The 27,268-nt window shown below is 44.1% G+C and overlaps 3 protein-coding genes across 5 annotated transcripts; 2 read left to right on the top strand and 1 right to left on the bottom strand.

The window, feature by feature from the left end:
* Window positions 1–182: 182 nt before the first annotated feature.
* LOC131667163 (small ribosomal subunit protein bS18m) lies at window positions 183–1,035 on the top strand. Its single transcript, XM_058940413.1, has 4 exons — window positions 183–398; window positions 457–515; window positions 578–785; window positions 855–1,035. Exons 1-4 carry the CDS (start codon window positions 320–322, stop codon window positions 944–946), a joined length of 438 nt encoding a protein of 145 aa, XP_058796396.1. The 5' UTR covers window positions 183–319; the 3' UTR covers window positions 947–1,035.
* A 128-nt stretch (window positions 1,036–1,163) lies between these two features.
* On the top strand, window positions 1,164–4,168 carry LOC131667151 (leucine-rich repeat-containing protein 45-like). Its single transcript, XM_058940395.1, has 5 exons — window positions 1,164–1,313; window positions 1,380–1,843; window positions 1,916–2,985; window positions 3,477–3,775; window positions 3,899–4,168. The coding sequence occupies exons 1-5, from the start codon at window positions 1,213–1,215 to the stop codon at window positions 3,984–3,986; spliced, it is 2,022 nt and encodes a 673-aa protein (XP_058796378.1). The 5' UTR covers window positions 1,164–1,212; the 3' UTR covers window positions 3,987–4,168.
* A 1,699-nt stretch (window positions 4,169–5,867) lies between these two features.
* LOC131667169 (uncharacterized) lies at window positions 5,868–26,608 on the bottom strand. Of its 3 annotated transcripts, none has more exons than XM_058940422.1 (5): window positions 26,425–26,608; window positions 9,804–10,297; window positions 9,106–9,317; window positions 8,200–8,656; window positions 5,868–8,122 (listed from the first exon to the last, which is right to left on the bottom strand). In XM_058940422.1, exons 2-5 carry the CDS (start codon window positions 10,235–10,237, stop codon window positions 7,744–7,746), a joined length of 1,482 nt encoding a protein of 493 aa, XP_058796405.1. In that variant the 5' UTR covers window positions 10,238–10,297; window positions 26,425–26,608; the 3' UTR covers window positions 5,868–7,743. The 3 variants fall into 3 exon arrangements, with proteins under 3 accessions (XP_058796405.1, XP_058796404.1, XP_058796406.1); XM_058940421.1 differs by lacking the exon at window positions 26,425–26,608 and adding an exon at window positions 14,298–14,513; XM_058940423.1 differs by lacking the exon at window positions 26,425–26,608 and adding an exon at window positions 14,221–14,513.
* Window positions 26,609–27,268: the final 660 nt, after the last annotated feature.

A 27,268-nucleotide genomic window follows, 5' to 3' on the forward strand; every position in this document is an offset into this window, starting at 1 on the left:
CAAATGAGAGATATGCGGACGACATCGCGGATTTCAATTGTACGTACGGAGCGCAAATTCATGATCGACGTGATCTCGCGCCTTTCGCGTTGGAGTGATGTATCGACGCGCGGTACCGGACGATTTCTGACTTATCGATAACTCGTGTGCACTGTGGCAATATAGAGCGGCACTTACGGTACAAGTGTTGATATCGGAGCAGATCAGAGTATTGAGTAGGTTGATACTGATCGTCGAGGAATAGTCGAACCCGACTGACTGATTATTCAAAGAACAAGTTTACTTTCTCTCAAGTGTGCTTGAAGATCTTTTTTCAAAGATGAACTTTTTGTCCCGTTCAAAATTTTTCGGTGAGAAGAGTGGATCGATGATTCGGAGTTTGGCGAACACGTACAGAGGTTAGTTTTTTCAGAGTGCATTTTATATGACAACGTTGATTTAATTGTTCTATTACAGTATTGGAACAAACACAACAAAGGACAGAGCACACACGAACAACACATGATACAGATGAGGTATGCACGCAAATAATTATCATTTGTAAGTTGCTTTTCTAAATACTGCACTGCATTTACAGCCAATCATAATGAGTAATCCATTTAAAAAAGAAAAAAAAGTTTGTATACTGTGTAAATACAACATAGAACCAGATTACAAAAATGTCAGACTGCTGTCACAATTTCAAAGTAGATACACAGGTAGAATTTATGGAAAACACATTACAGGCTTGTGTAAGAAAAAGCAACAGCTAATCGAGAGAGAAATTGAGAAAGCTCAGAATGCAGGTTTGTGCCTATATTTACAAGGTATATGTGAATCGTTGGCTGACTTTGACAGCATTATTAATTTTGCAGGTATGATGCCGTACTATTACAAGGAGATCTCCTACATACACGACCCAAAACTCTTTGACATAGACAATCCATTCAGGCCTCACAAGTACTAAACGCTATTGTTGATGATTGCCTCATTGTTTTTCATGTATATAATGTATCTCCTTATTACAAATAAATTTCTCTAATCGTATTGTATAAAGGCAAGTTTATTATACACAAAAGGGAAAAGTCAATGTTATTGGGCGTAACCCCGAGAGATGGCGCTGCCTCTGTCGATAGACCGACGCGTTTTAAATCGGTTTGTTGTGGTTTCTCGTCGTCGCGTTAGCAATAGCAGCATAAGCAAGTGTAACGTATACAAGTGCGAGATGCAAAAATGCTGGATCTCGTCGACGATGCTGAGTTGTTCACTCAGCTCTGTCACAAGCACGGTATCCTCGTCGAGTCCGACGTCGTCAATGCGGTCAAGTTGAGCTGGTAATTGCCGTTGTTGACTTTTCTCTCATTGTCAGTTTTTCCAAAAAAAAATATTAATTCTTTTAGCACTACGGGAATCCTTCGCCTTACGCACACGTCGGTCCTGGCGAACCTCTGCGACGTATTGGCTCAAGTGCTGAGCTCCAGTTCGAGCATCAAAGTCCTCGACTTGAGCGACTGCATGCTGCTGCCTAAAGGGCTGACGAGGATCTTCAAAGCCCTGTGCGGTCCTTCGAGCGTCAGTTCGCTGTACCTTCGTGGCAACAACATCGGCGGCGATTTGGCCGAGGAACTCGGCGAAACTCTCGCGAAGAACAACAGCGTCCGAGTTTTACACGTTGAATGGAACAATCTGGGCTCGCGGGAGGACTCGTTTGGCAAATTCTGCGACGGCCTGGCGCGGAACCACTGCGTGGAGGAGCTGGATCTGAGGTACAATCAGGTGTCGACTCTGTGCGCCGATGCGCTCGCGGACGCGCTGAGAAAGAATCGAAGCTTGCGCAAGCTCAACTTGGAGTGGAACTCGCTGGGTAGGTTTCGAGCGAGCTGCTGATGCTTTCCGCGTGACTCGATCGCGTACTGATTCGAGCGGCGCATTGCAGGGACGACGGGCGGTCAGAAGCTCCTGCAAGCACTCGGGCACAATACCAGGCTGACGTCCTTGTCGCTGAAAGGGAGCTGCGTGCCGAGCGACATCTGCTCGGCGATCAACGACAAAGTCAGCGAAAACCTGGAGAAGCAGGTGCTCTTCCAGTCGCCGTTGGCGCGGGATCAACGACTACGGTCGCCGATCGCCGCGCGAGGAGGTAGCGTGCTGCACTCGCCGTCGCATTCGAGCGAGGAAGGCGCGGCAACGTCGAGGTCGCAGAAAAAAAAACGCGGCGACAGGCCGGCTCCTGCTGCGCCGTCGGGAAACGAGGATAGCAACGGCCTCGACGACAAACTCGAAGGCTTGAATAAGATTCTGAAGGAGCGGTCGGACAGCATAGATCGGTTGAAGGCAGAGTTGGAAGGCAAGAGTACCGAGCTGGAAGCGAAAAGCGCGGAGAACCAAGAGTTAAAGGCCGAGATTCGGAAGCTCCAAGAAGAGCACGAGAAGGTTTCGCAGGAGAAGCTGAAAGAAGTCGACAGTCTCAAGAGAATTCACGCGAAGGCCGAAGCCGCTTGGAAGGAATCTTACCGCGAACTGGAAGAAACTCTGCAGACGACGTTCGCTGCGAAAACCGACCTGGAATCCAAGACGCGCATCCTCGAGAAGGACTTGCGCAAGTGCTCGTTGGAGCTGCAGTCGACCAAAGATAAATTCACGTCGACGATTCGAAGCTACGAGGATTCGATGTCGGACTGCAAGCTGGAGGCTTACCGAGCGAAGCGCGAGTTTCAGGAACGCGAGGCGCACTGCAAAATCGAAGGCGACGCGCTGAAGAAGAGCTTGAAGGAAACGTCCGAGGCGTTGGAGAAGTGCCAGCAGCAGTTGCAAAAGCTGCGGGACGAGCTGAGGGAATCGTTGGAGGTACAGGCGAAACTGAAGATCAGGACCGACGAAGCCGAAAGAGTTGCCTCGAGGACTGCCAGAATCGAGGAATCGTTGAGGAAGTGCCGAGAGGATAGGGACGCGGTTGAGGCAAAGCTGCTCGAGGCGAGGAGTACAGTTGCGACGTTGCAGAAACAGGTGACCACCTTATGCACATATTACACATATTTCTGCATGCGAGTGGGCTCTTGAACATACGGCTGGTTTCTCAATCGTAACGCTAACAGGCGCACGAAGTAGTGCGGTGCGCAGCGTCATGACGGCTACTTTTACAAAGATAACACTGGCCCACCAATTTTAAACGAGAAACGAAACCTTATCGGCTCGAAAGATTTTGGTACGCTAAATCCCGATTTGGCCTCACAATTTACCCTACACGTCAGGTTACCGAGATATCCTAACCTCATAATTTTTTTTTCTGAGATATCATTCAGTGAAGTTAAGTATTTTCGCGTTTTCATAACAGTAGTACTAAAATTCATATAATTTCTTCAGCAAGCGGATGTAATGTTTCCATGTTTTTTGGGCTGGCCAATCAAAAACTGACCTCCAAATTATCCTATCATTTTTTCGATCTACCACATGCGACTTTTGATTGTCGAAAAATCAATAAATCGTGAATAATGCAGATAATACGCCTGCAAGAAGAATCCATTGAGCCACAAAAGCGATATGACTCGGTCAAGTTGGAGCTTCAACTCGAGCGTGAAAAGTCGTCCAATCTGACCGTGGAATTGCAAGCCGAGAGGGCGAGGATGAGGGAGCAAACCGAGCAAATGCAGAAAATGTTGGGTCAAGTGAACGCATTGTACGCGCAGCTGAGCGAAGAGCAGAGAAGTCACGCCGAGAAATTGAGGGAGAAGGATAAACAGATTGATAAAACGAAGGATGCTGTGGCACTGAAGGCAAGAGAGTTGAGTGAGTTTAAGTGAGTAAATGTTGATTACTACAAAAAAAGTTTGACATTTAAAAATAAATCGTATTATTCGATTTCTATCAACTTTATCGAAAGACTTTGGTTCTACACTAGGATGTGCATTTTCTTTTATAGGGCTGAACAAATTCGAAAAGCACAACAATTTCAAGCTGCCGTAAACAAGTATTTGGGTTCTTTTGGAACTACCGTAGCCATCACTTGAACAATCCAAAATACACGTATAATAATTTTTCACTAAAAGTGATATTTGATCGACAAGAAATATTTTTTGATATATGTATTTTACTAAACTATTTTATGTATTATACAGAAAAGGTACATAAGAAGATATTCTTGTGTTCATTAGTTGAGGTGTAAGTTAAGAATAATAATAGTAATCATGAAACGGACAATAGTGAATAATATATAAAAAGTTGTTAGTTAATAAATTTTTCATTTAAATACATCTTTTTTGTTAGAAATACCCTTCCTCAGATTAAATTCTTCGTTATAACGATGTCACGGTAGCTCAATAGGCAATTAAGAGCTCAAACCTGGCTTAAATGTAATGAAATGTATACCCAACAACTATAAATCAATAAAGCTAAGCTCAGTTGTTCCTTCTAATGGATATACATAGTTAAATTTTAATTAATAAAGTTACATATGCACATGTTTTATAAATACATTTATTTTTCAATGATGTGTTTCGTACTTTTTACTTTTCAAAGTATGCGACTTTGACAACTAGTAAAAGTGATCGAGTATTTCTAGTGACGCCTGTTAACTTCTACGAATTTCATCAGTTCGAATGCAACCAAATGCGTTTATGTAGCGCTGCTCTAATGGTTTGACCATAGGTTAGTCAACCGAAAACCGAAAAATGTATTGAAGAAAATGCTTCTGTGGGGTCGCAGACTTTTCCAAAATCTGCACCGCACATGTTCCTCAACCTTTCTCTCAGTTTTTCCGATAAATCGTAAATCAACTTTTCAGTTGATTTACGATTTATTTTTTATGGTGTCCGACAAGCGATCAGCTCATTGAGCACGTAGTGCAATAAATGACAGCCGAACCTTTTCGACTGGGCCTTTTTTGTAACAGGTCCGCGCGCGCACTTTTTCCCATCATATTTTCATTTTTTCTTTTCCCTCTCCCACGAGCAAAAGCAATAAGTGTTCTCGGAGAAAGTGAGAAGCATCCTTGCATTCCAACTCAACAGTATAGTAATATTATCTATTACCAGTGTGATATAATTATTTATTTCACCCTACGCACCTAAACATCCATTATTTCTCCTTTCGCCAAACGTCCATCCAAAACTTCTTAGCCTGGTGTATCAATATCTCACCACGGTAAAATGGTTATACGTAATTGAGAATGTCAATCTGAAAACAAGAACCTCCAAAGTCAACGAAACTTATCAGGACTAATTCTAAAATCCAAACTAATAGCACATGCGACTTCAAATATGTTAGCACCTGTTGTGTATATGCTGATAATGAACTTGAACTGAAACTTAAATCCAGTCAGTTGTTTTCGCCCACATAGCATAATAGTACAATACCTAATTAGTGCAGGAAAGTAAATTCTTATCTGTATGGTTTACGCTTAAGAGAAGCGAGAATCGAAAGTGATGTACACAATCAGCTTTCTCGATTGCAAGAGGACTGGTTATAAATTTTAAAACTTATTTGATGGAACTGTGGTTTTACTCATTCGCTTGTTTAATTTATTTCACAAAACGAATGTATTTGGTGGATCTAATGATTTATAGATTACGAGAACGGCAGTGTCTTACATCATAGTTGTAGCTTCATTTCGGCAGAGCTAATCAGTTTTCTAAATATGTTCACGATAACAAGAGATCGAAATTTTTTAAGCTTATTCGACTTTTACTTCCAAGGCTTCGAGTACTTAATTAGTCTTCTCTTTTTTACTTCACAGCAATACACTGAATAACCATAGGTGATAAAATCTTTATATTATAGAACGTAAGCATAGTTAAAACAATAAAAATAACTTTTTCTAAAATTAAAAAACTATGTAGTGGCGATACTCAAGGTAGGACGAGTACAGAAAAACAAGACAATAATTACTGATATATAATAAATAGTTATTTAATAATTTACTTCATTTATGCACATCTTATTGCAGTATAAAGTACAACGTTGAAGTAGCCATCGGCTGCCGTTGAGAGTTTTGGCAGTCGGCGATTTGAAAAACTGGCAGTTAACGGCCCGATTCAGTCTATCATCTATTCGTAGCCCTCGTAGAGATCAAGAGCCAGGAATTCATCAAAAAAACATATTTATATCAGGGTTACACGTGTATACAGAGAAAGATTGACAAGTCGATAAAAAAAAACAGAGAAAGATCCTTGTACAATTATTTTCTACTACGTAGTCGTCTCTAATATAGAAACGATGAACTCGTTGAATTTTCGTTACATTCAACGTACAAATTTATGCATCTCTTCGTTTCACACATCAAAAAATAATATCAACAGACCATGTATCAATGTACATATTTTGTTTGTGCGATTGTCAACTTGAGTTTTATGCTTGGGAAAAAATCAGAGGATTATTATGCTCCGAGAAATCGGTCAACTTGATAGTAAATGTTAGATATTGAACCAAGGAGTGAACATTTAGAAATTTAAGCATCTTCAGTAAAGTTGTAAATGAAATCGTAATTAAAAGTAACTGTACGATTGTCATTTGCGGTAAAATAGATAAAATTATAAATTGATTATTTACGATGAAAAAATAGATCTTTTATATTGCACTGGAAATTAATGTTATTTTTTATTGATTATAATGTGTAAATAGGATTTTTCTTTCAAAGTTACTGAAGATGCTTAAAGTCGTAGTAGTATATATACAAATACAAGTGAGAGTTATACACTCTATTTTATTTAAACCAAACACACTAAATAAGACTTGGCTGAACGAATTTTCAAATAAATTTTCAAATTTTCAAATATTGCATTGCTGTTGAAATTGTCAAATTAATAAAAATTTTTGCTGAACTATCAGAAAATAAAACAGAACCGTTCTTTTACCTTGTGAATCATCAAAGTAGGAAGACTTGATTTGACGGTATCAACGAATAAAAATCCGTTGGCCTGAGTCTTACATATTGAGCGATTGTTCTTAAGCTAGGGTGAAAGCAAATATATACAATTTCGATATATACAAAAGAAAAAGAATTTTAGTCGAACGCGCACAAAGGTTTCTTTCGAGAAAAAACGAAAAATTGATAAATGACAGCAGTAGCATTAATAATATTATCTAATATTATTTACAAAGAAATTATTTGTCCATTTCATTTTGATTTCATACTGCTGATTCATTGGAAAAGAATGCCTTAAAAACTGTCCTGGTAATTAAATAGTGACGATGAACAAGATTTCTTTTCCGAAATTTTCCATGAACATTTCACTGATAAATTTACCATTGCGAACAATTAAAATAGATTTTTTCTTTGCTCGATAATGCAAGCAAAACATTCGATGAATTATTTATGTACAAAGTCAGACGCGCGTCTACATGCGATATACGCGGTGTAAGCATTTGAATAAAGAAAAGGAAACGACGTATGCTTTACAATATCTTCAACGCCGGAAAATTAATCATCTACTACAAATTAAAATTAACAAATACTGAGAAATCAATTACTCTTTCACATATATCCCACATGGACAATAGATCTCGCGCGCTTTTCTACTCTCCTTTCCTCTCCCAAAATATCGGATAATGATGTGAATAACAATCCGTCGACTAGACTATTACATGAATGCTTCGTCCGAGTTAAACCTTCATATCATTAGTCGCTACTGTGACACAGAAAAATAATAAATTAAATACTTAAAACAGAAATATCCCATGCGCTCCGTAAAATAAGTCTTTTCATCTCAGAACAACAAAACATACATACATGCGCGCGCACAGAAAAAGAAACATACATGCCATATCATCTTACAACGAATACGGATACTCGTCGAGATAACTCCTAATCACCGGTGGCAATTTTTTCGTTTGTTCCTCAAGCTTCTTACCGCTTTTGTTTACCGCTAATCTCGCCAAATGCGACAATGACGGGACTTTTTTCATCAGCGGTTGTGTCATGTGAATATGCGCGAACAATTTACATTGACAATCTACCCAATATGCTCGATTTTCATCTACGTGTCTCTCGTAATCGCAATAATACTCGAGCATCTTGAACGGACAATCGAACAATGGCATTTCGAATTCTTTTCCAGGTATCGAATCCAACCTGAACTTGCCCATGAAATAGATGACTCGTACGGAGGTTGGACCTCGAGCCGTTTGCGCCGAAATTGCAAAAGAGTACCTATGAGCAGTTATCCTAAGATTAATCAATAATCCTCCTTTAAATCACATTCCAACAAAAAAAAGAATGTCTCATACCTGCTATCAGAGCTATCTCTCAACAACCACCGTCCAACAGCAGCATCTTTGAGCAAAACTTCACTTTGCTGCCAGGTGAGTCCTTCGTAGAACCAATCACACTTTTGCAATAATTTTCTAACTTCAGCTAACTTAGCAGCATGCTTTTGCACCATATCGTAACCACCATCGAAACCCCAAGGACATGGAGTAACCCAAGAGATAGGTGTTGCTGGTGATTCTTCTCTATTTGTTGTGTCAGTTGGTTGAGGAGTAACGACGTTGAGATTACCAGCGGTAATGCTGACATTACCACCACTACTGAAAATACGCTTTCGGGTTTGTTGATCCTTGACTATTGGCTCGGTTGTATGAGTTGGTGTTGTTGACGTTGTGGCGGTTATGTTTAAGGTATAACCTCCGGAACTACCAGACGACGGTAGTTGAAATGTTGTGTTAACGTGGATCTTTATATCACCTGTAACAGAAAATTCATATGTTATGATATTTTCACAAATTAATTATTATGAAAGGTTTTCATTAGATTTATTTTTATTAGACGATCACATCTTCGCTCTGAAACGATATGAGAGTCGTTCCAAGAATATCAATTAATAAAATTTCATGAAAACAATAATTTCATTATAAGGTTGCATTATTGAACAACGACGGTAAATTTCTTGGAAACGTCAACGTCGATTCGAGTACGACATACTCGATAAATGTTGATAAAATATGCATCTCTATTAAAAATATCTTTAGAAGTCACTGATGAACAATAACCTCGCGAGTGCGGATAAAAATCTCTTTTTAAATGTGTCATGGTAAACCGATTAATTATCAATACGGTCGTTTATCAACTCGTTATGTTTGCTCGTATTGCAAGTTCATTCGAAAATAACAATTTTCTAAAAATAGTCCTCTCACCTGAATCGTTGCGTTGATGCTGTTCCGAGTAATCTTTACTTGAAGAAACCTGACAGAGATTGTGCCTCGAGTGCTGCTGCCCGTCGTCGTTTTTATTATAACTCGAGCAACATTTACAGGAGCAATTGCAGCCAGACGAGTTGACGTTATTACTAATCGTCTCGCAACGAGTACCTGGCACATCTTGGCAATCACCTGGTGACACTTCCAACCTGCAGTAACCATAATCCATGTTTCACTTGGCATGCCAGAATGACAATTTTCGTATCTATGCTAATTTATATGTATCTGGCATAATATATCAGCAGTTTTCAAATGTTAAATTCTCGGATCCAATATATCTCTCTTGTGCGTGATAACGAAAGAAGAAAAATAAAAAAAATCTCAAGTGCACTCGTGAGATTATCAGTTGTGCTTTAAACAAAGGAAATCAGAGATTCTCGGAAAAACGAGGCAATCGCATGAACGTTTTAATTGTCGCGTTAATTTAAAAAAAAAATGTCATTCACCGAAAATTACAGCAATTTTTCTGCTCACTAATCGCTTTGAAAATACACATTACGGCTTTAATCTAATGCGCGTATACTTTTTTTCTTATCGTCGTTGGCTTTTTACGACGTTCGTGTCACTAATATTAAACGCAAGCGAGAATCGTTACAAGGTCTTTTCAAAACTCGTCAGCGCCCGAGTAAACTCACCTCGCGTTGGAATTGGTGTGGAGCAAAACCGCTTGCTCGAAGGATCGCCTAAGCATATCTTCGGTAATGATCTGCAGCGGTCGCGTTTGCTGCCTGGCAGCCTCGGCAACACAGCTGAGACTACGCGCGTCCGGTTGTACGTCCATCAGACCACCGCCGAGGTATCGAGGATTGAATTCGATCTCGTGGTGGTGATGATGATGATGATGATGATGATGATGCTGCTGCTGCTGCTGCTGGCTTGACGACGTGGAAAAGCCGTCATGAATCAATCCACCACCGGCAAGTCTGACTTGTTGACGATAGTAATCGTCGGCGGTGGGGTCGCACTGGGACAGCGTTGCCGAGTTGATTTCCAGCATGTTGTTCGGGGACGAGCAGCAACCGGCCGCTGGGAAGCGATGCCTGCAGTTCGGACACATTACCGTCAGCATCGTGCTGCTGCTGCTGCTACTTCTTCTCGCTGAGCGGCGATCGATGGCATTACCTGCTCTCTGCAACGAGAACGCGATCGTCAGATGCCGCATGCTCGTTATCGAGCAATTATGAAAGTCACATGTTCGCTCGGCAATCACTTTATCGGAGAGCAGTTTGAGAGTCCATCGATAAACTGGTGAGAAGAAACGTCACGAATCGCCCCTTGTAAATCAAAACTGCACTCGTCATCGCTCCAAAAACCGAGCTCCCGTTCGGCCGGTCAAGGATGATATCGCTCGCGAACGCGTTATCGCGGAAACACGAGAGCGATGAATCTTCCGCTTGCTTCCGATTCAGGGAACAGCGGATGTGCGCGTCGCGCGCGCGTAAACAACTGCGCTCAAATCGACACCTTTGGATCCTTGCAACACAAATATCGCGTGCGAATTTTCCTTCACGGAAGCGGTCTTCCGCGTAATTGCGGCTTCGGATCATCGCGATGCCGATGATTAATCATTATTAACGCGGCGTGATTTCTCATTGAGAAATAACGAGTGCGAGAGGACGCGTCGTTATGGGATTTAATGATGCGCTCACGCGACTCCGCTGGGAACGTTTAATTTCCGTGTGCGCCGATTTTACGTAACTTTTTATATTTTTTTTTGTTTTTCTCACTGTCTTCCGCCGCCAGCCTTCGGAGTAAAACTTTTCACGGAACTGGACGCATTTGTACTTCCATATCAACGATTAAATATTAACGCATATTTCTCTCCCTCTCTCTCTCTCTATTTCGATAAATGCTTAATTAGCTTGAAAATTTTTTCCACTCGCGAATGACTCACGGCTCGTAGTATTGTTCGAAGCCGCGTGTTGCCGATCGAAGAGTCATTAGCATAACAATTCACGGAAGTACCGAATTAAGGGCAAACGGCAATTTTCACGCCAGTCACCTCAATGACCCCACTCGTCCCATTGATAAATCAACCGCGCGCGCGCGTATGTGTGCAAGCGAGCGCGTGCATTGGTTATGCACTCGCGCTGCAACCTCCTTTCGCCTCCGCTCTAATGAGATTCGGAGAACCGTAGTGCTGTCGGCCCGCTGCTTTTCCCACGCGCGAAAATTCCGCGCTAATTGCGAAAGTGACACTGAGGAGAAAGTCAGCCGACTCGCGAGCGAGCGAATCGAACTAGACTCCCTCTCCTCACACGCGCCTGCTATGTAATTTCGCTGAGACTACTTTACCGAGAATGTGTACTCGCTTGTTAATTCTCTCGGCGGCTATGAATTTTGATGCTGTCGAGCAGCGGCCTCTCTACCGCAGAATTGCATAATGCGGGAATTAAGTAAGATACGTGTCTCGCGCGCACGCAAGATTTAATATACGAGCTATTTGCGTTTTGCGTCGAAAACGTGAAGTCGCACGAGCCGAGTTTTTCGATGGGAAGTGATCTTTCTTTTCAGGCGCGAGCGGGGGTTCACAATGATCGATTTTTAAATCTGACAAAAAAGACGGCTATTTCGCGGAAACAAGACATCAGAGCTTGAACGCTTTGCTTTGATATTGTTTACCGGCGACCAAGCGTATCTAACAAACGCTGTTGTCGTATGGAAATCCCTCCCCACGTCTGCGAACTTTAACGAGAATAGAAAAGACCAATTTAGCAATCAACCGCTCGCTCGACTACGACACATTACACGCAGAGAAAGAGAGGGAAAAAACGACTTTGCACGAATTCGTTTTCCCTGTGCCGCGGCGCGTGAAATCCACAGTCGCGAAGTGCACGTCTAAGAATAGCCAATTACGAGCCTAATTGTCCTCGCGGGCTTCCGCGAACGAGAAACCGCGAGAAGCCGATGAGAGAGCTGTTTTTTTCTTTGGTTTTCGGCGACCCAATTCGTCGAGAGAAAAAGATTCCGCAGCAGAAGGAACGTTTCATAAATCAGCGCTTCTCCGCAGATCCCGAGTCATGCGCACAGCCAGTGCAGATTTCGAAAAAGAGCGTGTAGCGCTTCCAAGAAATTCACATCGAACGATTTGAATTTTAAAAGGAGACTTGTGTGACAGTGAGAACGAAAAAAATCGATGCTTCATCTACGCAGTTGTTTCAATGAATAATAATTATTAACACGACTGACGCTGCGATTCTGACTTAGTGATTAATAACGGATCGGATTGCGCAGCAAAAACGGATTTCGTAGGACTGATCACTAATCATGCGGAAAACTACTTCCGCGTCGACAATTAAAAAACTGAAAAAGTAAAACGACAGGCTTCAAAATGGCATTTTAACTTTCCAAAGAATGTTATTTTCTCCGAACAAGCGCCAAAAGCAGCAAGCAGTTCCTTGATCAAAACAAAAGTCCGCCCACGCAAACGTTTCATTGCAGCGTTGGCCTAACACAGAGTGAGCGAGCGAGAGAGAGAGAGAGAGAGAGAGAGAGAGAGAGAGAGAGAGTGAGCGCGAGAGAGAGACCGCAGGGATTCGCGGTACTCGCGGCGCATGGCGAGTTGCCCGAACGGCCGAGCGCTTCCGCGAAGTGTCCGCCGCTGCCTCGCTGTCGCAATGCCAGAAGGCCAACAGTTTCTTCCCTTCTCTCCCCCCTGCTTCGTTCTTGAAAAGCCGACGTTCCTTTTCGGAGGCTGCATTCCGCGAGTCTTCGTTTCGATGGGTGATTTAACTCGATTATGGATAAATTAATGCATTTCTTGCGACATTCCGATTAATAACAATATAAAGAAGGCGAGGCAAAATTTACGCAATAACTATTCATAGAAGGAGAGAAAGAGAATGTATATAGTTGAGCAATCGAATTATATATACAGAGAAAATTACCAACCATCAATTTCGCGCTAAAATACCATAAATAACAGACTGCAACGCGCGCGTATACGTGTAGACGTCATCGGTTTGAAGCTTCACTCGTGACATCGAGTTGAGGTTAGGTGTACATGTATATATATATATATGTACGCGGCTCGAATCAGCTGGCACTCGCGCGCCAGCTACACGCGCTCTACTCTTATCGCTTTCACCCATCATCATGGCTTGTATGGCATTTTTTGCCGATGACGCGCGCATGGAATGTTTCGTGGGTGGCTCTTTTCGAAAAAGAGAAAACATCGTCGTCGACGGAAAAGAGTTAAATAGTTCGCGATGACGGAACGAGAAAACATAGAGAAAGCTTTTTTTATCGGGTGGGATTAAAAGCGTTAGAGATACGATCGTTGATTTTCAGGAAAGATTATTTAAGCGTAAAACGATACACACATGGTACGAGCGAAGAGTGAAGATAAATGAGTGTGAAATCCGAAGTCGCGTTCATTTGTTCTTTCGAACAATTGACTTCGAATTTTCTTTTCTCTTGCAAAAACAAGAAAACGGGTTGTGTATAGGTGCCCGCGCGCGCATACACATACATACACACACGATTCATCCACGTTATAAAACACAAAGTGAGCGCGTGTGCACGTGTGACACATTTTCTCCTGCATCCGATAGCGATTTTCATTATCTATGTCTCATAGAGGCGTCATGTTCCACGAAGAAAGGCACGATAACGATTTTCCCCTAGGCAACGCTGGCGACCGAAAAGGGGCAAGTAACTCCAATGCACAATTCCCGGAACTAATTTTCTCCCGGGAGTCACGATCGCAATCAAATACATATAGAAAGAGACACGAAGTCCGGAAATCACTCGTGACTAGCTTACATAAATAAACAACGACGTCGACAGAGAGCGAAGGTTTTCTCTCTCCCACACAGACACCAGCACAATCGATTTTTCCGCGTGCACAACGCGAACGAGCGGGGGCCAAGGTTAATCGCGAGAAAGAGAGAGAGAAAGAGAAAGAGAGAGAGAGAGAAACCGCCCGCGGCGAGGCTTCCGAGAAAATACAACTTCTCTCTCTCTCTCTCTCTCTCTCTCAGCGCGCAGCAGCTGCATACGTTGAATCTGAATTTCAAGAAGAGGAGAGAGAGCGCGAGAGCAAGCTACTACCTGAACAGTTTTTCGGGGAAGCCCTCTCTGCACACACTCGCACACGTATATAGAGGAACACTGTGTAAAACACTTGCCTCTCGGTGACTTTTTTATTTTTTTCGTTCGTCGCTTCTTCAACTAAGTGTCACTTAACTGTAAGTCACTGAGATACGGTGCCTGTATTGCCAATGAAATACTATTTATAAAAAAAAGAAAGAAACGATCGGACACCGCCACTCGCGTGTGCTCTCGTCACCGTATATATATAAATACGTCTAACTCGGCCGAGAGCTACGGCTCGACTGAGCGTGTGCGGCGCGTCGACTCGGGGAGAGACAGAGAGAGAAAGAGAGAGAGAGAGAGAGAGGGAGACAGAGAGAGAGAGGTGGACGATGATGATGGTAGTGCTTGAGGGGGGAGGGGAGATACAGAAACGACGAGTTGTAGTATTACTCGGAACCCGCGATTTCGCTTCTCTTCTCGGACGTGGAAATGAGAAATAGAATTGACGGTCGAGAGATGTATACGCCGAAATTTCTATGTAAGAAAAAAGCAGCACGCTAGCTCGCCGATTTTTTTAATTGACCTATTGTAGCTGTTTGGGAGAGGTGAGAGCAAGTTTATTCTGTGAAGTGTTGAAAGAGAGAAACCTTTTTTTTAATGCGAGGAGGTGTGACGTGCATTGAAGTGCTGAACGTATTCGGTAGTAAATGAATAAAAAACCCTTCGATTTTAAAGTATTACGATGACAAAGTTCTTTCAGATAATCAATTAATATTCCGAATCGCGTTCTCGAGACTATCTTCCTTTTTGATAACTCGACTTGAAAAATGTTTCTATTTTAGAGAGAAAATGGTAATTTATTCGCACTCCGATTTAGGTCGATGATGCGTCTCTCAAAATAGAATTTCGTAGATAGCTGTCTTCTTTTAATTCGTCTACAAAAAAAAATTCGGAAATCCCATTCGAAGCACTGACGGAAGAGAGCAAAGCAGTAAAACCAGACGAAACTGTTGCATCTCGTGAAATGCCATACATTCATTATTCATAGTTTTTTGAAGACAGTTGCTTTGAATAAACTCCTTTTCCAGGTATTAACCGTATTTAAATAAAAATCGTTCTAGGAAATAAAGTTGTTAGACACATGTACGGCACCGAGAGAAAAATGTAAATCGCGCTGAAGCTCTACACAGTAAATAAATAAATAATCAAGCGAATCTCATGCACCTCGCGGAGAACTCGACGTCAATTCGAAAACGCGAGAAGGCTTCAAAATTGCCAAGTGATTTTTCTCGAGCACGTGCCGAGGACTTGGATCGTACGGCGATTTGCGCGCGAATAGCATTGCGTTCCGCGCAACGACGAATTTTCGATGTCTCGCGGCGCGCGAAGAGAAAGTTCGTACGCCCACGAAAAAGAGGAAAAAAAAGGATTCTTCTCGGAGACAATCGCGCGGTTGAGCAACGAGAAAGGTGCGCTTCTAAGTGGAACGAGTTTTTCCACGGAGGAACGACTAACGCGATGAAACCACGCGATAACGATTAGGAAACCATTGTAACGAGCTAATTGACCCGTTGGGAAACGCCATTTTTTTTTACTTCGTCATTTTTCAAGAACGCCGATTACAGCTGGACTTACCTCGAACCTCATCGCGGCGTCCAAAGAAATCACAGTTCTCGGTAATTTTGATGGATTGGCTTGATGATTTAACGGGAAATGCAAATGGTATCGACGATAATGGCGTCAGTGATATTTTTAATGTCGATTTTAAGAATGTAGAGATTGGCTTCTTTGAAAATCCGTAGATTCCTTTTTTTTTCAATAACGTGCGGCTTATCGATTTGTCAACTTCACTCGCGCGAGCTATTTCCATTATTTAATCAATAATTGTTTCGCCGGAGAATTTTTATCAAGAGTATGCTCGGTTCAGAGAATGTTCTAATAGGACAAACTTTCAAATAATGTTCCACGAGTTTTCATAAAAGTTGTCAAGCAATTTGCGCCAATTCATCCTCGACTTTTAAAGAAACGCCCGAGCGCGACGAAAACATTCGAAGCTCGACCGTTCGCCACTCGAAAACCCAATCCTTTTCCACCGAAAACCATCCTGCGGTACAATTAATTAAGTGGCAACTATGGACTTCGTGCCGTTCTCACTCGGTCGAGTGCTGCCTTTTTTCCGGGAACGCGTGTTTGCAAACTCCGACTGCGGCACGTAAAAGGTGTCAACGAGCGGAACACAGTAGCTAGCCAACAAGCGCTGTGTATGATATATATGTATATATATACACATATATATATATATATATATATATATATATATATATATATATATATATATATATATACCTGGCAAGACTTCTAACGCGCGGACACACAAATGAAGGAAGAAGGGAGTCGCTTTTCGAGGAACGCCGACAAAGTGATTTACAGTGCTACAACGACAGTTAGGGAGCCCCCTTTTTCCGCTTTTCCGAGACTTCTTCCGGACTCCAATGACTTTCACGTGGCTATGACCGCGGGAAGTCTTTCACGTCGGGCTCGTTGCTTTGCGATCAACGTGACATTTAGTTGAAAGGTATTCGTTCTGGAGTTTCAAGAAATTAAAATCAATTATTTATGAGGTCACAAATCAAGCGACGCAAATCCGAAGAACAATGTTAACTTCGTAAAAGGAGGAAAACAATAAACGAGAGAAAATGACTTTCTCTCGTGTACAAATACTCTCGCCTGCGTAAATTTTTAAAAACAGATTAACATTGTTATTTGATCGTCTGGAAAGACGAATATTGCTCGGTCAAGCCACTTCGTGTGCATCCACTTTGCCTTCGTGCTCGCTTCGTCGGCCGGAAAATTCGATTTTCCGCGAATCCGAGTACAACGGCACGAGGCCAAGGAAAAACGCAATTTCCTGCGCAGTCGAGTGAAAATTCATCGAGCCCATCCCGATTGGCAGGCATGCCGAGCACGAACTCGGCACCAATTTCGAATCACACGGGCACCGATCGTCGCGACCCGTCGTCCCACGACGATTACGACAGCGCTCGATCGAGGGAAGCGTCGCGCGGCTTTCCCCGAAATCGCGAATTTCGCGGTACGGGCATTGTGAGTGGCGCATCTGTCCCGCGCTCGGCGAGCGGCGCGTGCAGCTGACGACTTTCGGTCGATGCGACAGCTGCTCGAGACCTTGATACGCGCGCGCTTTTCCAACTCTGAATTAGCCGCGGGCGCCACGGCTAATTGGACTCGTCTTGTCGCTTTCTGGCGCGATCGTTAGCGAGGCGCTCGTCGAAGCCCGTCGTAAATAGACGCCAGCGCGAAGCCGTAGAAGCGCGCGAGGTCCACTTTTGGACAGCGTTAGATTACCGCCGACCTGTGACTATCGTTTCGCGAGCGTAATTGGCTCGTGCGAATTCCGTGCTCGAGGCCTCGCGGCGAGTCGGAGCAAAAAGTACAAGTGTCGCGCAATGGAAAATCCGCTGGCGTTTAGCAGGCCCACGATCGGCAGGCGAGTTCGCTACCCGCTGCGGACGTTCAGCGAACAAGGTATTGAAGTCCGCGAAGCAAGCCGAGCGAACGCCCGGTTATCGACGATAACGCCGCGTCCAACTTTTGGTACGCGTGTAGATTAACGAGCTTGCCGAAGGCCCCCGCCCCTGCCCAAACAGTGCTCTTTTTTTCAATGATTCCCGCCGTGGCTACCGTGAATACGCGCTCCGAGGGCAAAAAACCACGCGGGACATTAATTTACGAACGGTCGTCGGCATTAGGAAGGCGCGCGAGATAAAATCTCCTACATGGAAGCGAGAGCGAGAGAGAATGATTCCGAGAGGATATGGGGGAAGAAGCGCCCACTCTTTCCGTGGAAATTCTCTATGTAAATCCATGCCCACGCGTGTATATATTCTTTGTCTCTCTCTCTCTCTCTCTCTCTCTCTCTCTCTCTTTCTCTTTCTCTACTCGTGCAGGATCGTTCATCATCGACTTGTTCTCTGTTTTTTATTCGAAGCACTGGCAAGCGAAGTTCTCCTAGAATTTCGCGTGATTGAATGGGCTATTGTGTACGACGTGATGGATTCGCGGGAATAATTCCGATTGATGTTAGGCGAATTTTTTTCCCGTTGTGATTTTTGGGAAAGTTTCATAATGACCCATAGACCTTCTGACAATCGGTAAGCAAAGTACGCACGAATTCTTCGTTTGATTCACACACAAAAAGGAAAAAAGAAAAACCAGCATCAAATTGAATCGCTGTCGGCGAAAATTCACGTTCTATTGGTATAAAAATGGAGGTCGTTCGATCGATCAACCACAAAATCAATCGGACAGTTGACACCCGAAAAGCAAGTTCGAGATCACTATGTTTTCACACCATGACCTATCGATCAGCAAAGAAATATATACATTGTACGTTGGGAGACGAGATAGGCAGAATTGATTTCTCTTTTTTTTCTGCCCGGGGCACGCGATCTTTCCACGAAGCGACGAGACAAGACGAGAGTGACATCAGTGCCTTAAAAATCCAATATGGTACCATCTCTCTCCTCTCTCGCGCGTGAAAGCCAGTTACGACCGAAAGGAGCAGAAACCAAATTTTCGAGGTGAAGAACACGTTGCATTAGCCCCTCGATTCAATACTGGGAACCAAATATATAAAAGTTCAACCCTCTCTCTCTCTCTCTCTCGTTCTGTCTCCTCCAAAGCGGATTGCAAAGCGGTTTAGAGAGCGTACATTCCAAGAAGCTGCTTTCGGTTGAAAGTTAATCCCTTTGGAAATCCAACGGCTCTGCGATCACTATCGTCCCCCGTTAACTTCATTCCATTATCTGATTTTCCTCTCCGATTCAATTGCTCGCCAGCGCGCATGCATAATCCACGCATTACAGCACGACTATGTAGCGGTTCAATAACGGCTTCTCTCTCCCTCGTGGCCTATTCGCGCGGGCCGAATCTCGCAGCGGCGAAATCGACGCCTATACGTCGGCCGGTCATGCGGGCAAAACAACCGCGCGCGCGGGGCTTATCGCTCGTTCGACGAAATGATTTTCATGCTAATAGCGCGCTTTGTCGCCGCGCGCCCATTGTTTCCGAGTAATTCGTCGCGATGCGTTGCGCTTCTAACTATTGTATGGCAACAATGTTTGCTTTCCGAGTACGTCGCGCAAACATCGCCACAAGCGCTCGTCCAATTTTCGCGGGCCAGAGAAAAAAAAAGTGCGCCCGAGTATAGGTCCCTTTAAAGAGGCTGCCTCGGGGCCTCGTCTTTCTTTCTTTCTCTCTCTCTCTCTCTCTCTCTCTCTCTCTCTCTCTCTGTCTCGGCGCGAAATTCTCGGAAAGCCCGTCACTCCGATCATCCACGGCAGGCCAGGTGTGTTCGCGTCTCGCGATGTCGCGCAACGAGAACTCCGGCTAAAGCCCATTCGTCTGTCGACTCTCCCTGAAAATCTGATACTTCAATTGCTCGCGCGTTTGGAAAAGCCAACGTAAATGCTAGCGTACGCACCGGACTTCTCGGAAGGGCCTCGCGACGTCGAAGCTTCTTATCGAAACGAATCCGCGACGCCTGCTGTTGGATTTCGACGACTGCTTTGCGGCACTCCCACGAAGCGATTGCAATTCCGCGTCTCTGAGCTTGCCCCTCCCCATGTTCGCGCGAAAATCAACTCGGCGAGTCCCGCAGCGGCAGCGCGTCGCCGAAAATCAAAATAGCACTCGGAACACTCTTCGCGCGAGCAGCTGCGTGGCTGCCCAGAACAGATAGCGAGCTTTGCGCGCGCGGCTCGGACGATCGGTTTTCCATAGGGAAACATTCCGCAGAGGCGATTTGGAACGACGATCGGCCGTCGCGGGACAAACAGCAGGGCGCGCGCTTGCGCAACCAAGCGCGGCGCTCCTTTCGGCGCTCGACGACGTCTCGCGCGATGCCTCCAATCTCGCGCGCGTTCCAGGAAATCCATTCGCGCCTTTCCAATAATTCTTCGAGTTGGCGGCGCGGCACACTTGCGCAGCTGTTGCCGGGGCGCGCTCCCCTCCCCCGGAGCGCTTCGATAAGAGATTTCAATTGCAGCGCCACGGCGTGCGGCCCGTGCGTTCGCGACCAGACTCTGCGCGTCTTTCGCGCTACTCGTAATTGATTCAAATATTTGACGGAAATCTCGCGCCAGCTCAAATATGTACTCTCCTCCAAAGTCAACTCGCGATGGAATCTCGACGAGGTCGCCTCGCTTCTCCTTGGAAATTATCGTAGTTAAAATGCGCGCGCGCGGCGAATTTCCACGAACCCGATAAAACAAACGTGAACCTGACGCGTAACAGATATCGATCATCCGCCTATTTCAGTTATAGACGCGTAATGAACTTTACAATAAATGCCGTGCAATTATCAAGTGCGTACTCTCGCAGCTGGTATTTATCGAGTTGGCTCTCTCTTTCTCTCGCGTTTTTCGCAAAACTTTTGCTGATAGATTGCGCACAATGATATATAGTGTATAACATTCATTTACATAATTGTGTAAACAAATGATATACATTGTACGCAGCTCTCCCCCTCCTCTTTCTTCCTTTCTCTCTTTCGCTTCTCGGGAGTAAACGAGTATAATTTGCCTTAACCATCGATATTACTTGTGCGTCAATGTCGCGCACCAATATGCGTCATTATATATTAACATCAAAATTATACATAAGCAAGATATGTGTATAAATATCAACGAAATGGTCTTATTAACATTCTACTTGCCATTCCGTCTGCGAACTCTTTCCGTTGGTTATTCCGATGAAGGCGGGCAAGCCGAGTCGATGCTTAGACTCTCGCCTTGCTCCGTTCCTTGGGGCGGATATCGAGTTTTTCCCGGGCACCGGCGATATCGGATAGACTAGGCGCGGCACGCTACGGCGATAAAGTTTCGTAATGGAAATCGCCTCGTTCTCTCGATGGAAAAGTCCGCTCTCGCCGGCGAGGAGCTCGTCTCTCCCGAGTCGACTGTCGCAAACAAGCGAAATTCGACGAAGGGCCGCCACACGCGACGTCGAGTTGTAAAAAGCCGCCGTTCCAAGCACCTTCGGGATTGAAAATAACGAACGTCCACCCCGGGACGATTCCAGGAGAACTTGCCACTTCTCCTCGTCTCTCTGGTCTTTTCCGATTTTCCACTTCACTGCGCGTCTGCCTCGTACGGCTCTCGTCCCTGCGTCCCGCTCAACTTGCAAATCAAACGCATCGTGCTTCGGATTGGAGAACCCGACGCGACGAGTCAGCCGAACAATACATTCTCAAACTCGACGGATGTGGAAAGTAATCGCGAATTTTTTTCATTCTTTCGATCGAGCGAGAGATTGTCGACGGAAAAAAAACACGGTATTAGCGTGTAACTAGCTGGCAACGCGGTAGATGTTGTGTTTTTGCCTATATGTGCGAAAAGCCGCAAATAGCACTTGAAAAAAGTCTGATTTCCACTGGGGAACCGCAGCGAATAACCGTCGATGCACATCGTAACGCTCGCGAGTTTTTGTATTGTTTTGCTTTTTCTCGTTTTGTTTTCGCGCACATCAAGAACAACGCTTTGTTATTTTCTCGGAACCGTCTCGACACGTGCGCCGCGTGAAACGCCATTCCGACTTTCGAGCGCGCTCGTGCCCCGAAATGTTTGTCGGGCAAACCTCCGCCACTCGTCGCCCGTCGTGACGCGGATCAGCGTCTGCGGCCTCTCGTCGATGTTCCCGGCAACAGGTAAGCATCGTGTACGGGGACGCGAAAGTGCCTTATCGCCGCAACGGTATTCCGCGAATTTGACGTTTTTCCCGCCAAGGCCAAACCGATAAAGTAAAAAAGAAATAAAAAACTCGAGATGCCTATCTGTACTATCTGCTTTCAGGGTCATCGTACCTGTCGCGATGACGAGTTGATTTTGAACGATCTCTTACATTTTGTGGTTCCCATCCGACGCTTTTCCGTGAAAATATTTTCGAGCTGCGCGCTCGTTTGGAGCCACGCGGCGCAAATTAAGTGAACCAGGGCGGTTGCGGTTTAATTATCGTCGTCATTATGTATACCCGCGGATCGAATTTTTTTTCACTCGAGGGCGCCAGAGAGAGAGAGAGAGAGAGAGAGAGAATATAATGTGTTCCAAGAATGCTTTATTAGGGCACACGCACAAAGCCGCACGCTTCCTCCAAACGTACGCCTGATCGATAATGAGAAGTACGGGAGGGGATTATTTTCGAGCTCGATGACGACGACGATGACGCTTGAGTTTTTTTTACGTGTCGAATGAGCTTTCCGTTATTAAGCGAGAGCGATGTGTATAGGTGTATAACGGATCGGCCCGACACGAATCATTTGGGCTACATCGTTCGCTTTCGAAGCTTTCTCGCTGCAAGTTGCTTTCGCAATATTTATTGATCGCGGAGTCGACGAAATCGCGTAACCGTCGTCGAGCGACAGGTTGAAACTGCGAAATCTTGGGCGGTCGATTGCTCGCGAACAGCTGATAAAAACGTCCTCTCGCATGTAGATTGGCGCGACGTGCGGTTTTTCGTCGGACGAAATTTCCGTGAAATCGGGGAGAGCCGTCGCTCGATCGTAAATTCTCAATTACGGCGCCTGTTCCGCGAAAGCTTTTATCTTTATTAACGGCCTCCGCGCTCGCGAAAATTGCGCGAGCGAGACGCGACAAAGCGTTCCGCGCTCGCGCGCCCAGCCAAATGTGCCGGGCGCCTCCGTGTCTGTGGATTTCCGAAAAAAACACTCCATCCACGGCGAATGGTGCGCGAGCGCGGGTATTTCCGCGAACGAGAGAGGACGTTGAGGCTTTTACGGGGAATCCGCTCTGATCTTGCGCCTCTCTCTCGGCGTCCGCGACTTGGCCAAGTGAATTCGCGTTTTCGGAACCGATCGCGATTACGTGGCACAGCGCGCGCACTCATCGCCTCCGCTGCACGGCACTCGCTCGACGGTTTTATCAATTCCGCGAATTCGCCGGCTTTCGTACATTGCAAATCCTCTGATCCTCGCCGACGCACACCACGGAAACGCGCGATAAGCTTTTCCGCTTACGCGACGCTGGCGAATCTCGCTTTTCCGTCGATTGATTAGCTCGTTGATTTGCGATATTGGCTGGCTGTGACATCATCGTGAACAATCAAGCACGGTGTAAGCTTGCTATCACACTGCGAGAAACGCAATCTTAAATTGAGATAAGATCTCTCATTCCATCGAGTCTCGTTCAACAATTACGAAATCTCTTTTCTTAGCGCGACAGCAGCTTTTCTCAAGTTTTAAGAAACATTGTTACTCCATACGTTTGAGAAAGTCACCAATATAAAAAAAGATCATTTTAAAAGTAAAAGCGAATCGTTCGATAACGAAGTGCGCGTATTATTTTATAAATAGGCCTTTTGCGTCACACATCAAAGTAAATAAATAAATAGAGTGTAAGAACAGCGACAAACAGTTTCAAAGCCAACGGCGAGAACACGAAGGTCTGCTCCGTTTCTCAGGAAACAAGCCCGCAGCAGCGGCAGCACGCGAAAGACAATGGTCGAGTCCGGCGAGGAGACCTTGGCTTTCCAGCTTTGTAAGTGGAACGCGTCCAATCGATATATAGTGGCGGCCGCCGCGCCGCCGCTCCGCGCGTTCCGCGAATTCGCCGACGCAAAAAAAAACGAAGGGAAAAAGACAATGCAGACGATTGACTCGTTTTCGCAGCATCTGACGTCTGCACGACTGACTTTTTTTTCGCGCGTATGCGTGTCTATGCGGCAGCGAAATGACAAGCTTAGCTTTTCCGTCGTGAATTGCTTTTCGCGCGCGAGATATCAATTTGAAGACTGCCAAAGCTTTAATGAAGCGACGAGCTCGTTAACGAATCGCGAAGACCGTTATTAGTTGTGAATCTTTAATGAAGTGCGACTATATAAGTTTCAACTCCGCTCAAACGGTTCGATGAAACGTTGTTTTCACCATACTTACTTAGACTCGCCTGTTCGAGGCTTTACATAAGATGTCAATTTTTACTGTAGTATTTTCTATTGATGACTTTTGAAATACAGTCACGTTTAAGTCATTTTTTGTCAGTACTAGGAAACGTTTTCAATGCAATAAAAATGCCTTTCAAAGTAAAAAAAATCAAGCGGACACAAATATCTTTTTTTGCTAAACTCATTAGCGTATACGCAAGCTTTCCGAAAAGAGCACTTAAAAATTATAAAACACAGGTACATATATCACAAACAAAAGACTCTTTTACTCCGAAAGCATAAAATGAGATATTAAGATTAGTGGAGATGCGTTGAAAAAAAAGAAAGGAGAAAATGGTGCCATTAGAAAAACAATTACCGAAGCATTTTAACGCGAATTGCTCATTCAAAAAGCAATAAAACAGTCACCTCTTAGACGACGATTTCTCATGCAAAGTGACCTCTCGCTACGCATGCGGTGGCAATCATCTCGTTTAGCCTCGCTCGCGCACACAATGTGGTGAGTAGTACGCTTCGTTTGCACGTAATGAACCGTTTTTTCTTCCCTGAAATTGTCTCTTCGGTCAACAATAGAAGGAGAACAAAAAAATCCTCTTCACTCTCGCGCTCGAGTGTCGCTGTATATTTACATGTTTACACGCGCACACGAGCTTTTCTACGTACGAGTTCCTTGGCAACTGTCGAATGACAGTTTATGGATTCGAGAAATCTTTTTACCGGGAAGACTTCTTTTTCTCTGTTGCGCCAAAGCTGAGAAAAGTTTATACATTTCGTCGAAAATTAATTTATTTCCATGAAAGCGCCATTCTCGGCGATTGATAAGACACCATTTTTCTTCGACGCGAAAGGAAAAGAAAATCGCCATAGGCCGTCGCAATTTAATTTGTTTTTTAAACTAATTAATGAGGAGAAACATTCTCTTTTTCGTTGACAGTTCCTAGAAAATGACATGGAATTAAATTCAATTCTATACTCGTTACGCAAACACGCCAATTGTAACATTTAAAAAACACGAAAGATTCGTTGAATGCACACACGTTTATATCTCGAAAAGGCGCCGAGTAGCTATTTAAAGATATACATATTTACAAAACGAGCTAATAAATCTTGGGGTCGTTTCTCGCTCGAGAGTAGGTGTATAAATTCGTGCCATTCCCCTATACGAATAAATCCCTCCTCACGAGCGGACTCCGAATTAATCAAGTTCCTGCTGTACGCGTATATACACATGAATTCAGCTGTGTGTATGTGCCATGGCCATTAACGCGTCTTCATCAATCATCGTCCTTCCGCGTTTTCTCAAACACGCAAACGTACACGAACGACCAAGCCCTCTTATCATCTTTGGTTTCTTTTGAGAAAAACTCGATTTCCGAATATTATATCTACACTCGCGAGAGTGAATTTCTTGGTAAAACTTGTTTCTCCACCCTTTTCGATTATCTCTCCGGCACGTTCACTCCTACGCTCTCTCTCTCTCTCTCTCTCTCTCTCTCTCTCTCTCTCTCTCTCTCTCTCTCTCTCTCTCTATTTTTGCTGTGCCCTTTTTCGGCTACATGTATGTTTTCATTTTATTTTCATAAGAGATTTTATGTTCGTGCAGTAAACATCTTTTTCGTAATTAGTTTTCATATCTTATCGTGTATTCGCGGTAAGAGTGTTATTTTTTTCGCGAAACGCGAACAATAATCTTCCTCCCAAGATATAGTAATTATATCGATGATGTACATAAGATTAAAGATCGCTTTATTAGAATTTCAATCGTGGAAAACTGCATTCCCGTAGATGTGTGTAACGACGTTGAAATATTTTCTAATCCCGCTGAAAAGTATATAATACTCGATCAATGTCCGAACGCATTATATACACTCGATGTACTTATAGACTCTGCGTTGTGCACAAAGTAACCTTATTCCACGTCAAACTCGCCCGTAGCGTATAATAGATATGTATAACCCCCCCCCCCCCCCCACGTAGAAAATTACTTCTCTCTCCCTCTCTCTCGGAGCATAGAACAAAACGCAAGTTGTATGATCGAAGTCTTTATCATATTATATTACCGTATTTTAGGGAAATCATTCTACACCCCTATAGGCATTAATTTTTCGATATTCATATCATGAACTAAGTAATTGTGTAGTGATTCTTCTCTCTCCGAAAAAAAGAAACGGAGTAGTGAATCTAACCTCATAGGTCTGTGCGTAAACAAAAAAAGAGTATAAACAAAGGACGTCTACAAGTACTCACCAAATCTGCCACTGTCTGTGTTGTCTCCTCGCGAGTATCGTCATCGTCATCGAGGATTGACAATGCTGCTATAACTTGTGCATTTTTTCTTCGGCGACGAAAACAAGACGCGACGCGAACACAAACACACTATCGCCACGCGAACGGCTGAGTGCTAACACTGTATGCACTGACGAATATAACGGAGTAACAGAGTGCATCGGGTTTGTATACCGAGAAATCAAGAGAAACGCAAGTGCTAGGCACCAGATGACGCTGTCCACATTCGCGTCGAAGGGCGGGAGTTTTCGAATTATAATGACATATTGGCGTTTGCGGTTGACTTCCAAGTACGCGAAACTACACGCGGATGTGCGTGTTTTGTAGCCACAGTTGCCCTCGGACAAGCGAGACGTATGTTGCGTTTTCAGAGAATTTCGCGGAAATGCTAAACGTCGTTGTATGATCGTGGGAGACTTTATGACAGTTTCTTTTTTTTCGTTGAATATACGCGAGGACAATGTCCCTTTACTTCCTCTCTTTACGAATGGGTTTTTCTTTTGAATAATTTGTACTCAATGCTGGTGAATAGCTACTTTCTTCAGTGTCCATTGAATAAAATAGAATGGTCAGTGTGTAATAGAGATAACAATGTGTCATTTCATGTTTAAGGGGAAGAAAATTCTCATCTAAAAGAAACAAATGATTGTCAACGCATCATCATTGTATCCAAGTTATGCATTTTCTATCGAGCCTGATAGGATCATCGAAATGGAAAACGAAGTTTTCCATTCATCTTATCTATTTGGTATGCGCGTAGCCCCCTATTGAAAAGCTACCAGGATGCAATGAAAAATGATTTCGA

This window comes from Phymastichus coffea, unplaced genomic scaffold (genome assembly GCF_024137745.1).
Source record: "Phymastichus coffea isolate CEN01 unplaced genomic scaffold, Cenicafe_Pcof_1.1 PCOF00063, whole genome shotgun sequence".
Classification (NCBI taxonomy): Eukaryota; Metazoa; Arthropoda; class Insecta; order Hymenoptera; family Eulophidae; genus Phymastichus; species Phymastichus coffea.

What these genes read in the sequence shown, in the direction of transcription:
- LOC131667163 (XM_058940413.1), top strand. Translation starts at nt 320, where the DNA reads ATGAACTTTTTGTCCCGTTCAAAATTTTTCGGTGAGAAGAGTGGATCG. An exon ending in CAACACATGATACAGATGAG is followed by an intron (nt 516 to 577) that starts GTATGCACGCAA and finishes CTGCATTTACAG; the next exon opens with CCAATCATAATGAGTAATCC. An exon ending in TGAGAAAGCTCAGAATGCAG is followed by an intron (nt 786 to 854) that starts GTTTGTGCCTAT and finishes TTAATTTTGCAG; the next exon opens with GTATGATGCCGTACTATTAC.
- LOC131667151 (XM_058940395.1), top strand. Translation starts at nt 1,213, where the DNA reads ATGCTGGATCTCGTCGACGATGCTGAGTTGTTCACTCAGCTCTGTCAC. An exon ending in CTTGGAGTGGAACTCGCTGG is followed by an intron (nt 1,844 to 1,915) that starts GTAGGTTTCGAG and finishes GGCGCATTGCAG; the next exon opens with GGACGACGGGCGGTCAGAAG. An exon ending in TTGCGACGTTGCAGAAACAG is followed by an intron (nt 2,986 to 3,476) that starts GTGACCACCTTA and finishes TGAATAATGCAG; the next exon opens with ATAATACGCCTGCAAGAAGA.
- LOC131667169 (XM_058940422.1), bottom strand. Translation starts at nt 10,237, where the DNA reads ATGCTGACGGTAATGTGTCCGAACTGCAGGCATCGCTTCCCAGCGGCC. An exon ending in CACACCAATTCCAACGCGAG is followed by an intron (nt 9,318 to 9,803) that starts GTGAGTTTACTC and finishes TGGTTACTGCAG; the next exon opens with GTTGGAAGTGTCACCAGGTG. An exon ending in GCATCAACGCAACGATTCAG is followed by an intron (nt 8,657 to 9,105) that starts GTGAGAGGACTA and finishes TTTCTGTTACAG; the next exon opens with GTGATATAAAGATCCACGTT.